The following is a 14343-nucleotide window of genomic DNA, read 5'->3' on the forward strand; positions in this document are numbered from 1 at the left end:
TCGCACACTAACCTAACCCGCTCCCTGACCCTAACTCACTTAACCCGCCCCTAACCCAAACAAAGTCACTACTGCACCCTTACTTAACTCGAGCCCTAACCCTAACTCACTTAACCCGCCCCTAACCCAAAACATTCACTACTGCACCCTTACTTAACTCGAGCCCTAACCCTAACTCACTTAACCCGCCCCTAACCCAAAACATTCACTACTGCACCCTTACCTAACTCGCTAACCCTAACTCACTTAACCCACCTACCCCTACAGACCGCCAACATCGCACACTTACCTTACTCGCACCCTAACGTCCGTCACTACCGCATACTTACACATCCTTTCCCCATCTCGGTGTTCTCCGCGTCGGTGTTTTCATCCGTCGATCTTCTCGCGTCGGTGATTTCGCTGTCGGTCTTCCCATCTGTCGACGTTATAACCTAGACCCATATATATATATATATATATATATATATATATATATATATATATATATATAGATATATATATATACATATGTCTATAAATATATATATATATATGGATCCTTATTACATTATCGAAGGTACAGAAGACCAAATTCACAACAAAGAGATGAAAAGATTATAAGTTCAAAACAATGAAATTTGACATTGCCAAAACTTGAAATCATGAACCACCAACTTCACATGTCAAACAGCAGTATGAAATTCTGAATGGAGATTGCTGTATACACACAAAATCAAGCTGCTACATTTAAACATATAATTTAACAAAAAAATTATACACTGCACCCTATAGCCCCTTACACTCCTTGCAAATTATATATACCAACTCCGAGATCGCACTACATTGGGGAAAAGGGTAAATTTTCTGATCCTCACATTTCAGTATTAAAATTTAGTATTTAAATAGAGTACCTGGTTTCTGACTGTGTACCGCGATCTCCATTCAAAATCTCATACTGTTGTTTGACATGCACAGTTGGTGGCTTGTGACTTCAAGTTTTGATAATGTCAAATTTCATTGTTTTGAACTTACAATCTTTTCGTCTCGTTGTGAATTTTGGTCTTCTGTATTTTCAATAACGTAATAGGGATCAGTGTATATCATATTAATACATAGCTATAAATAGATGCATTTTTATTTATCCATCCTTTATCGTCTGTGTTAGTCCCCTTGGACTAGTGGCCTCTTTTTAGGTGAGACCCAAGGTGGTATTTATACTACTAGGGAAATTTGACCAGGGCATTGGGGAACTTTCCTGTTTTTTTTTTTTTTTTAATTAATAGGAGTCATGGGATCTTTTACATCCACCTGAGCTACCACCAACTCAAGCAGATGGGACCTTGGTTTGAATTCTCATCTAAGGTATGAAACACTTAGGAGTGCAGCATCCCCCATTTGCTGCACTGTAGTGTCAGCAATCCATTTACCGGGTGTGGGAATAGAACCCGCAGCTTTCTACACCAAAGGTGAGTGTGTCATATGTTGTGCCAGTGACACTCTACTACACACCGATGAAGTTAACTTTATTCAAGCACCTAAGTAGTTATGGTTTGCAGTATCATATGCATATATTTGATGGGGGTAGCATGCTACTGTTACTCACCCCAGTTGGAATATTTGACAGGCATGGCAGGTTATTTATTTTTCCTCCTGAAATGACGTGGGGATAAAGCTGCAGTGCCTCAGAGCCCCTCTTGAAGATTACACATGGCAGTGACAATGTGTCCACTTAGCACTCTGCATACAATAAACAAGCTGCCTTTTGGAACCATTTCATCAATAATGCAGTACAACATCAAGTCAGAATATTGCTGCCAGGATAGTTTTGGGATGCTGCTCAGTATGAATTGCAGAAGTCTGAAGGCCACCAGAAGGCTACCAAAGCAAATTAAATATAGTGTAAAAATGAAACATTTGTTCCAATGTAAATGATTCTATTACCCTTCTCTCATGAACAAAAGTAATAAAATAGTTTTGTTTTGTATTGAAAATGATTTAACACTATTAAAAAACAGAATGCCATTTTAGTCAGGAGAAAATTAAGTAGCTCCAAGAAATGGCAGCTATAATATCCAAAAGACAATAAGAGAACACAGCTACACTGAAAACTAAAACTGAAATACTGAAAACTGTCAAAGTTTTGAAGGCATATTTTTCAGATTGAAGTTGGAATAATCATTTTGGTATATGTGTGACCTTTTTCCTGCTGAAACAAAGAACCAAGTATTTTGAAACCCTTACTGTAAAGCAAATCTGGACACTTACTGCAAAAAGTAGTCATCAGTACAAAAGCACACAGAGCAGTATAAGAGCATCTTGCCTGTCCCACTCCTCTCACCCAATAGTGATGAGTTTTACTGCATATCATGCCTGTCCCACTCCTCTTGTCCAATAGTGATGGGTTTTACTGCACATCATGCCTGTCCCACTCCTCTCGCCCAATAGTGATGGGTTTACTGCATATTAGCAAGTCTCGTGTCATCGGGAATACTCGGTCTAGGGAACTGAACCTCTTCTGAAACATCAACAGAAAGGCTTGGAGGGACAGGTATATGTCGCAGAATGTCTCTGGAACAGACTCCTCATCCACGTAAAACAAAGTTCATACCTATCCATATTCAAGCACCACTTGGATCTATGGATGGGGAAAAAGGAAATCTACCATAGGACTGCCCCCTGTACTACTAATGGACAATGGCAGCTCTTAAATGCTTTATCCTACACACACACACACACACACACACTCATATATATATATATATATATATATCTATATATACATATATATATATATATATATATATATATATATATATATATATATAATATATTTATTTATTTATTTATATATATGGATCCCTGAAATTATTAATGGCATGATCCCAGTTATTCTCATTAGGGATAATATATAATTATTGACCATGGGATGGGTAAGACCACTCTCCAACTGAATGGGATAGGTTAATTTGAACACCAAAAGGAAAACTGGCTAGCCTTAAAATGGCCTGCAATGGCAGATAACCTAGTCCTTACCTATGAACCTATAATATACTAGTGCCAGAAATTAATTCCTGGATATCTGTATATACACTCCAAATACAACTTGGGAAACACCATTTGATAATTCATCTTTTTTTCCCCGTGGTTGACAGCTTGAGTTTGTTGATAAGTGTACAATGATATATAGAAAACATGTAGGTGAATGTAATGTAGCTGAACGAGATATGTCTGTATAATACATAATTCATGACATTTGCTGCTTGATGACTTGCCTCTCTTTCTGCCTGGTCATGGATCATCTGTATAGTTTTCTCCAGTCTTTCTTTTTCTTTCATTAGGTCGCTGCTTAGTTCCTCTGCATTTTGGGTGCTCTTTTTCTCCCCATGTAGCTCAGCCTGCAGTTTCTCTAGCTACAGAGTGCAATGAGGAAAGAAACAAATATAATTAATTTGTATCACTGTCACTTAAAAATCTGCAGCACCAATATGTTTCCTGTCTGCAGTCAGTTGCATTTCTAAATGCTGTAGTATCACACTTCAGTGCTAAACTATGACATATTTATTCTTCCATGGTGCAACATCATGAAGAGCTCTTGTTAGCAGCACAAGATAGCTTTTTAGTGAAAGTCAAAAGTGGACTACAAGGATTTACATATTACTATACAGTATACAAAATACATGAGAAAGCTGTGTGCTACATGACCATTTAGTCACTTGGGAGCTGTTATTTTTACAGACCACCTGAACTTTGCCTTCAAGGCCAGCTGTAACCCAGTTTTTATCAATGAATGCACAAACTGTGCAGAGCTTTATGTTCAGTTCTGACTGTATAATTAAAAATAATACATTAAATGTATTTAATGTAGTCACTGGTGTTTGAGTGCTTAACTGGTTGCCAATGCACTGCAGCAGAGGAAGGGGGCAGAGGTCCACTGCTTTTGGCTGGTAGTCCTTCTTTCCTGCATACATTGTGGGCAGTTTTATGCATAGCTACAGTTCCTTGGTAGAGGCTGAAAGCCCAGTTAAGGAAGAAAAATTGGGGGGGGGGGGTTGTATTGGTAGATCAACAATAGTGCTGGAATGCACAATGTAGAATATGCAGACAGACCATTTTAATATAATTTCATGTTGTGTCTAGGTGTGGGGTTAAAGGCAGGACAAAGTTAACAGCTTTTCCTTTTTTCAGCATGGCTTTTGAGAGGGGAGCATTTTTCTCTTCTCTGCTTTCTTGTGGAGATCTAGAAAGGACACCAGGATAAAACAGATGGTACAAAGTAGGAAATACCAAAATATGTGGAACATGCATTTAATACCATGTATGATGTTGAAGCAACCATTCCAGTAATGAGCTTTCTTTCATTTGCTGGAGTTTAAATGTGAATTAAATAACAGTTATTATCTCACTGTTTATTTATTTACCAAGGGACAGCACTGATCATAAGTGACCTGTTTCAGTACCAGCCTGGGAATACAAAGAAAGCCATAATGTCATTTAGGGAAATAATAGCATAATAAAAACGGGTCTACTTCTTTTGACCAACTCCTATTTGCCTGACACTCATTTGCCTGAGACCAAATGACTGAAATTTCAGTTGCCTGACACTTCATTTGCCTGACACTTCATTTGACTGACAAGTATTATTAGCAAGAAAATGGAATATGCCCCCTTCCCCACTGTAGTGCGACCCTGGAGTTAGAATATATAGTTAGGGTGTGGGGCACAGCCCCAATTGGGGTGTGGGGAAGCCCCCCACTTACTTTTCTTTTACTAAGCAATATTACATCAAAAGTTAACAATATCATATGAAATGAAGTGGGGGGCTGTGCCCCCCCCAACTATATATTCTAACTCCAGGGTCGCACTACAGTGGGGAAGGGGGCATATTCCATTTTCTTGCTAATAATACTTGTCAGTCAAATGAAGTGTCAGGCAATTAAAGTGTCAGGCAAATGTGAATTCAGTCATTTGGTCTCAGGCAAATGAGTGTCGGGCAAATGGGAGTTGGTCAAAAGAAGTAGACCCAATAAAAACACACATCTGGAATATGCTATTAGCAGCTAAGTTAGGTGAAGTAAAAGATTATGTTAGCGAGAAGTATAAAGTGGTACAATAGAAAATGTCATATGAGGGTCAGTGAGAGGGTTACCAGTTGGAAAAAGAGAGAGAGAGAGTGAGAGAGAGATTGCTGTATCTCAGTTTGGGTGGTAGGGATGGATGAGAGGCATTAACATTTGGCTGAAGTCAGGAGCTCAGCCTTTTGTTGAGTCCTGCATTTAGGGTAAGATGATGTGTCTTTTGTTTCTGAGGGAATATTTTCCCAGAGTTTTGTACCTAGTGTTAAGATGCAGTGATGTGTATAGTGGAATTTAGTGAGGTTGTAGTGTGAATATGGAGCAATTGTGGTTTCTGAAGCTGTAGCAGGAAGGCTGTGTAATAAGTTTAGCTGCTAGCTGAGAGAAGATCTGGTTGACTGGGAGCCTCAATAGCTAGGATCCTAGGAGAAGGTCAATCTTTTATTGAATAGGGTCACATTTAGCTTTTTTCTCAGTGTTTTACAGTGGTATTAATTTTTAGCAGACTGGGTAATAAATCTACAAATTTTATTTATTATTTGGTTATTGTTTGAGTGTGTGTCAAATTTGTTTATTTTTATGCTGAGCATATGATGTGGAGGAGTCTTCCTGGAGGTTGGGTACTGAATAGTTTACGCAAAATAATATACCATATCATCCTTGTAGAGTAGGATGGGAAGATTAGATCGGTCAAGGGAAAGTTTATTTATAAAGATGGGGATAGGCACAAGAGCAAGTATGCAACCTTCTAGGACTCCTTGCTGAAGGCTGCCTGATTGGGATATTCAGGTATGAATTTTGACAGAAGTGGTAATTGGCAAAGTTGTTTTGGAGCCAAATAGGGAATTGGGACTTATGCCTATCTGTATTAGCTAATGGGATAGGATGTTGTTTGTGGTCAACAAGGTTGAAGATTTTTGTAAGGTTGATAAAGATGGCGCAGTTGAGCCATCTCAGCACAAAGTAGAAACAAATAACCATCAGTAATAATTTAGAAATATACTAATCTAGCAGCTCTGTAACTTATTCTTTCATTAGTCAGATATATGATGGTGGTATTTACACTTCTGCTGCGATTGTGTTCTAATCTGGTCTTTATGCTGCTTAAAGACAAAAATACTCTTCATGTTTCTATGGTTTCTCTTTCCTCATCATATTTACTACTGCACAATCACGTGATTATTATGTTTTAAACACTGTTCCAGTAGAAATAGCATTATCCATAACACAATTATTGTACAAAAAAAAGAAATGTAAATCATACACAGATATGCATACGAGTGATGCACAGGATTGCTTAAAAGGCTAAAAAGAAGTTAAACTTGGACGCCACAGATTCTTGCACTGTAGATATTACCATTTTGCTGAGGTGCTCTTTCTCTTTTTCAGTGTCATCTATCCTTTTGTCCTTCTCCAGCTGTGCCTTCAATGTCTCCTCCAGCGTTAACATCTTCTTGCGCATGGCTTGATTCTCTCGCTCCAGTATCAGCAGCTGATTTGCAGATACCTCATCAACTTCACAACTAAAGGGTTTTAGTGCAACTGTAAAATGAAAAAAGATGTCAAGTTCGCAGTCAGGTTGTCATGATTACTTCAATGTGCATTTTGTGATACGATATGAAAATGGGACTGTGTGCAGCCTCAGTGCAACCCCACTGTTTGTATTTTTCTGCTTTAGCATCTCATCTGTGAATGATTTACAACATCTGCAATGTGATTTAGTAAACTATCATACTGTGGAAGGGACAGGGAACAGAAAAACTTACAAAGCAGTCTCTTAGGTTTTACAGCTTGGAAGGATTAGTGTAAAACAAACGCGTCTGCAGAATGCATTGTTAGGCATGTATTGTAATGATTTTGCACTGTATTTCATTTTGTGGCAGCTGTCTACTACCTACTGTATGCCAGCTACAAGATAAGCAATTTTGTCCATTTACTCATTTTATGCTGCATATATATGGTCTCCATAAGGGTCTTGCTCACATACCGGTATGTTCAATGCCTATATGACAGGAGTCTCAAGCACACATTAATTGCATAAGGTTGGATACCCTCTTCTGAGTGCCAATGACAAAAAAGTTTCCTTGTCTAAACAACAAAAAAAGTCATAGAAAACAAACAGTACATGCACACAAATGCGCACATACATGCACAGACACGCACACACACACTTTTTTTAGTATTAAAACAAAAAAGTCCTCAAACAACATCTAATAAAGTTTAATAGATGTAACAGTCCAAATGATGCATACGATCTACAAGTTTTCATTTGCACAATGAATGCAAGGCAGAAAATTGTTTTTAAACAAAACTATTAAATGACTTATTCTGATAAGCAGCATGGCAAAAAAAATGTGCATATGTCCACAAACCTTAGAAGAAGCAACAATTTAAAGCAAACAAAAAAAAAAAGACATGAAAGCATCTTACTATGAATAACATAAAACTTCCTTACTAGGGAAAATAGAGAAATGTTCATCCATCAGCAAACCAATACTACGAGATAAGGAGCTCAGCCTAATACAAAATCCATTCCCTTTTGGCTTTTAGTACCACAATAACCAGCTTTTGCTGTACAGTGAATGTAGGACAGCAAAACCATTTTTAAAGGATGTTACCAACTGACTTGTTCTGACAAGCTCACAGAGACAGTGAGACATAAACATCTATAGAGTCATAAAACTGCCAAGAAGCAGCTTTTAGTAACACAAACCACTACAACACCTAAAACAATTGGAGTATCAGTAAAACATTTGCAGCAGAACACTGGCTTTAGCTTCCCTTTATTTTACTATGTTGATGCTAACTCCTCCAAAAATCAATTTCTATAAATTCAGTAGTGGGAGACAATGTATTATCCACCTTAAAATAAGATTATCATGGAGAAAAATAAAACAGAAATTCACATTTCTGTGCCTGGTTACAGCTGACTTTGAATGCGTTTCAGAATAATAGGTGTCATGATTTTTGAAAACCTACATAAAGTGATTACAAAAATAATAGCCATGGAGATTAGTGCAGCTGCAGCTTCATAGTTGGAGAAGAAAATGAATGAGAAGAAAGTATGAATGATGGGAAAAAAGACAAATATTTATATGTACATTCTGAAATAATATGGCATGAAACATATGATAGTTTTACTTGACTAGATTGTGTAAAATAGTTCGGTATGTTCAACAAAATGTTCATGTTTGCTAGGATATTCACCAAGTACACAATTGTGGCAAGTGACCATGTTTCATGTTTTGTAAATAGAAATATTAAAATCCTTGAGAGATAATTCTTAATTAAGTGAGCAAAGAAAATGTCTTGCTATAAATAAATATTAATGCAGAAGATTCCCATATACTTATGCTAGTATTGAACTGGGTATGCTAAGTTAATATAACATTCATTTTTTTTTAAATTACTTACATTAAATAGGTTCTGATGTGATAACTAGTGAGACTGAAACTACCTGGTGTTGTCTGAATTAAGAAATTGACAAGTATTAAGTACATGACTGAGAGAATATTTAAACTGACCAAAACACTATGGCTTTAAGTAAAACAAGCTTCATAGTATGATATTTCTGTAAAATAATAAGTGCTTCATTTATCAACTATGGATATGCTTTATTGATACTATTTAGAACCTACAGAATATGGTAAAGCAATACTGTAAATAGTTGATTTAGTTTCATTGTTGTTAAAAGTTTTCTGTTCAGTATTATCAATGTATTAGACAGTCCCCGGGATTCATGAAGCTTGTGCCAGGCGCAGGAGTAGCGTCAGCGATCTAACACCAAATATGGCCACCAAGCTATTCAGGTACAAACTGTTTCCACGTGCACTACCAGCATACACCAGAGCTGCGCAGCTCCCGGTGCATGTATGCTAATTACCCCATGCGCAGCAGTGTAGCATGCAAATGAAGGTATACAGCGATTGATGAAGTGGTGCAGGCGTAGCGTAAGCATGCAGAAATGTAAACCAAAAAAAAACGGTTTACATTTTTTCAAACATAAAATCGGAGCCATGAAAGTGGACCAAACTTACGTATTATAATGTTAATATATGCCAATGGCTAAATGTATAGCTAATGGCATAAAAAAAATGCACAACACATAAAAATAACATTTAATGTCATGGCCACACGAACGCAAAGTAAAATTGCAGTGCATCGGTGCGCAAAAGGGATCACAATGAAAATATATTTAGATGTCATAAAACTGCAATGTAACACAATTCATGAATTCCCCATAATAGTCAATGGCACGCATGCTACACCACAACCATGGCGCAAGGGTTGCTAAGGGTCTGTGACAGTGCTCTACACGGTAACTAGGAATTAGTATGAGTCAAGTAATACTGAATTGCAAAATCCCCGCCGGAGTAAGGATGTACCACACAGTGTAGTGGTACAACACTGAGGTGTGGCCTGGAGGTAAACATGACATCAAGAGAGGGGTGCGCCACCATAGCTGTAAGCACATTGGAAGATTGCTAATCCGGTTGCCTGTTGCTAAGCAAAGCCACAGGATAGGGGTGTGGAAGTAGCCATAGCTTTGCTTAGCTGAGAGCACACAAGGTAACCGAAAGTGCATGTGAATGTGGATGAAAACATGCTCAAAACCCAGTAAACAGCTGTGCGTGGCACGTGCCATAGCTGAAACAGGAAGGATACAGGAAGACAATAAGGAAATGCTGCAGCATGGTAATTAGAGTACAAATACATAATTAACACCTAGGAACTCACAGTGGGCCATTGACAACAACTAACAAGGCTGCTTGCAGCTACCTGCAGAACAGAAAAGGGGAGGTGCTGTACTGCAAAGAAAAGAGAACTGTCACAGCAGAATAAAGCAAACTTGCAGTAGATCAGCTACATAACACATTTCGCAACACAATCCTGGGTTGGGGAAGTACAAAACAAGAAAGCAGGCAGCTGGATGCATGCCTGACAATGGGAGGGGAATCGGGTTGAAAAGTGAAGTAAAGGGCAATAGATGCATCACGGCAGCCAAGGGTAAGTCAACAACAAAGGCCCCACAATAGCAGTACCTGCTGTAAAACCCATAATTAAGATACCCTGCAGCTGGAATTGCACATACACACCCAATTACACCAGCATCATCCACTGCACAATAGTATAAGGTGTGAAAGTCCCCACATACACACTTGTGCATTCCCAGACACTCTGCACCATTGGTGTATACAGACAGGGAACTTTTAATATGTACATGTTAGGGGCTGCCATAGCTTTGATTTACGAGCATGTGTTGGAGACTGACAGTCGTGTGGAGGATGATGCTGACAACCATCTCAGGCACTGGAGGAGAAGAAGAGTGTTCAGACTCAGGGTAACCTACCAGGGGCTACATGATCTGGAGATAGTAGAACATTACAGGGTGGACAGGGACACCATACAGCAACTTGTTGAGCTGTGCCAGCCATGCCTCAGAGCCAGTAATAGCAGAGCGGAACCCATCCCAGTGGACACGAAGGAATGTGTAAGCTTGAGAATATTAGCCACAGGTACCTTTCAAAGGCCAACTGGGGATATCATGGGGATCTCACAGGCAACAGCATCCAGAGTACTCCACCAGTTCCTGGATGCCATGTTACCACATGCCAATGAGCACATATACTTCCCCCAAATGCAGGAGGAGTTGGCCAGCAATATGCGTCTCTTCCACAGTGTGGCAGACTACCCAGAGGTACTGGGTGTAATAGACTGCACACACATACACATCAAGACACCACCTGGTGAGCAGGGTAGGTGATACATAAATCGCAAGGGATACCCCTCCATCAACTGCCAGGTCATTTGCAATTCCCAGGGCATTATCATGGATGTGTGCACTGGCAGCCCTGGAAGCTATCACGACTCCCACATCTGGCATGCCTCACAGCTGTATCAGGTATTTGCCAGGGGGGACATCCCATATGGCCACCTGGTGGGGGATGCTGGCTATGCACTGGAACCGTGGATGATGACTTCCATCAAAAATGCACACACTGCCACGTAAGAACGCCATAATGAGGCACACGCAGAAACCAGAATCATCATAGAGCACGTGTTTGGGATGCTGAAATTATGGTTCCGTTGCTTGGACATATCTGGTGGAGCCTTGCAGTATTCTCCAGGCATGTGTGCCCACATCTTCATGGTATGTGCCATGCTACATGATATGATCCTGCGGAAACAGCTGCAGCAGGGACAGAATGGTGAAGGCCCTCACAGCCCACCACCATTGCCAAGGGCCCCACAGGCACAGAGGGACTCAGACCATGAACACCCTGTGCCAGCCCCAGTAGGCAGATGGAGGCGTGCCCAGTATGCCCATGCCTTGACAAAGAGGGAATGTATAGTAAACACACTGACAGTGTAGGCACTTATGGACTGACACCCTTCTCCACCTGCACACACAGCAAACATGGATGGCACACACACACACGACCACCTGTAAAATGTCATGTATAGGTGGTCTACTGTGTGCATCCTACATAGGCAGCCCTCAACTATTGTACACACAACTGCCATTGGCACAAGGTAAGTCAATACCTGAACAGTAAATTAAGCTATCAGCATGTGTCCATACTGTATGTATAGGTTCATAGATACATAGGTAGGTACATGCCTAACTGCCCAAGGCCAGTCATACGCATAGCCAAAAAGTGTCACCTGTTGCCACCCCATTGATTAACTAACTGTCCCTCTGTGGAGCAGAGCCAATTGCGGGATCCCTGGGATGGATCCACTGTTCCCCACCCACTCTGCAAGGATTCCCTGGAGTGCTAGTGAGGGGTTTTGTATGATGTAATCAGAGATGTAGTGCCAAATAATGGGGAATACCCGTGACAGGAATCTGTCACTCCAGCATCTTCCAGTTATGGTTGTGGCAAGGTGTAGCTCATTACAGTATGTGGCTCACTGTGACATGGATGCCCATAGGTGGAGCATATCCATTAAGCCTAACTTGGACACAGCTTTGTTGGCCAGCAAATATCATCCCTGAGTAAACGAGATGCCACTGAGTTTATGCAGTCTGGCAGCATAGGGCACATGTCTGAGGGCATTATCCCTCTATGCGAGGTACGTTCATGACCCTTCCAGCTGTCAGATGTGTCTTCTGAGGTACATCCAAAATGGGTTATCATACTCAATGATGCGATTGATTACTGATGAGTAAAGGGGCTCAATAACCTAAGTTTGTTTAGATGTGAACCCTTAAGTAATCAGATGGCCTACATAGATGGATGACTGTCAAAGGAGAGATCACTATGTAATGTAGTCCCCACATACCCATTATGTCATCTGAATTATACTGTCTGCCACTCATGTGTTAATATGTGTGTGTGTGTAGTTTTCCAAAATGGAATGACCATGCAGTATGTGGCCTTTAGCTGGAGGCCATCACTCTGACACCCTGTGTTGGTCTATGTGAGGCCCCTTGAAGGACGTCTCTGACAGCTGGACTGTCAGTTATGGCTCCCAGTCTGCAGTAATCGCCAAACACATCCTGCTGTAGTCCACCTGTGTTAGCCCGTACCTCTGAGAAGTATATGGCAAACAGTAGGGGGTCCCAGGATTGACAGTTGTGACTGGTCAAGAGTTGGACCTGGAGGCTGCTAGGCTTACCATGTGGGTTCTGTGTGTAAGCCTGTTGGCAAACCAATCTGTGATGTATGGGTGTATGTACTGGCTGGTGAGTGCAGAAATAATGCCTGAGTGGGGAATGGTGTCAAAACCCTTGGTGTGGTCCAGGTAGTATGTGTAAACTACCACACCCCACACCTAAAGTCTAGGTGGCTGTAAGATGTCAAACTGGTTCAGTAGGCATGATCAGCATTCAATCAAGGTGACCTGGGTTGGGTCAAGTGTCTGGAGGTTACCGTTGTCTATGTTCATGAGTGCCATGAAGATGTGCTCCATAGCCGTGCAGATCAGGCTACTCAGGCCTATGGGGTGGTAGTTACCATGGTCAGTTGTGTCACCACCTTGGTGGAGTGTAATAGCTGTTGCCATGCACCAGTGAATGGCCATGTAGCCTGTGTAGAGGCTGATGTTGAATTGCTATATTAGGCGGGGGGCCACGTTGTCTTGTAGTGTCTGCAGAATGCAGTCTGGGACACCATCTGCCTCCATTGATGCTCTGTCATGCCATTTGAAAGGGCCATTACCACCTGTATGTCACAGATGTCTGGGATACTGTACATTTTGGGCATTGTTGTGGGCCCAGTAGGGGGTGAAGCTTGCTCCGAATGTATCATCAAGTGTGTTGGTGATATCAGTAGGGTCAGTATATTCAGTGCAATATTGCCCCAGCACAGTGCAAATCTGTGTGTTACTGCTTACATCCTTGACATAGCCAAAGAAGCCTTTGTGGTCATATTCTGAATCCATGCCTATTTACCTATGGATGTCAGCCTTGGATGATTACATGAGTAATATAAGTATCTTGCTAATACTGGTCACGGCGTCTGCATATCTTGGGATTTGCTAGTGTTCTGAACTACTGTACTACTTCTGTTGTATAGCCTGTATAATGCATGGGTTCAGCAGACTGGTGTCCTTGTGTAGGAGTAGCTAGTCCTGGTTTGCCATTGATGGCACGACCCATACATCTTTGTAGGTGCTTATAGAGTGCATTCGTAATTCTGTCTGTATCTTGAGCAGTGTCATCCCTGAGCGTGGGGGCTGTGAACCCTCCCACCTCTGTCATTAGCACTGTGGATTTAGCTGTAGGAAAGGTATTCACTGTGTGTTCCTTGGGTGGGGGAGATGGTTGGGAGTAGAAATCATCAGTGAATAGTTCATGGTCAGATCTAAACAGTGACCGCTATACCTCTGCTTTAGTGCACCTGTTGCACATGTCAGTGATTACCACTTCTAGTATGTGTTCACCTCTCGTTAGTCTGTCTACCAACTGATACAGGCCATATGAGGTGATAAATCCCAGGAAGTGCTGGGCCTGGAAGTGAATACTCGAGTATGTTATCCAGTTAAGTGTGGGGTAGCCAACACTGACCATTAACAGGGTGTCTAGTAGGACTGTCATATTTACCACTGTCTCTAGATAGTTGTAGTTGTGCTCCTGGGTCATGGAGGGTTATCTGTAGCAGCTCACAGTTTGCACTGCAGTCGTGGCTGATGTTAGCTGCAAATGGATGATCACAGAGTTATCATGCTGCCCCACTAACTTGGAGGTGTAGGTGTCCCCGATGAATATGGATACACCCCCTCCATGTCTGTGCCAGTCCATGTACAGTGGCTGAAATGTGTGTTAAGGATTGTAGTCTGGTAG

At 41.0% G+C, this 14343-nt stretch overlaps 1 protein-coding gene across 1 annotated transcript in view; it reads right to left on the reverse strand.

Moving 5' to 3' along the window:
• Positions 1-14343, reverse strand: part of LOC122805298 (girdin-like) — a 1431879-nt gene that overhangs the window by 405225 nt on the left and 1012311 nt on the right. Inside the window, exons 13-14 of the mRNA XM_044075386.1 lie at positions 6412-6596; positions 3255-3392 (exon numbers count right to left, since the gene is read on the reverse strand). Of these exons, the coding sequence (XP_043931321.1) occupies positions 3255-3392; positions 6412-6596 (323 nt within the window). The remainder of the gene's footprint in view (positions 1-3254; positions 3393-6411; positions 6597-14343) is intronic.

This window comes from Protopterus annectens, chromosome 6.part1 (assembly GCF_019279795.1).
Source record: "Protopterus annectens isolate FY-2018-M chromosome 6.part1, PAN1.0, whole genome shotgun sequence".
Lineage (NCBI taxonomy): Eukaryota > Metazoa > Chordata > Ceratodontiformes > Protopteridae > Protopterus > Protopterus annectens.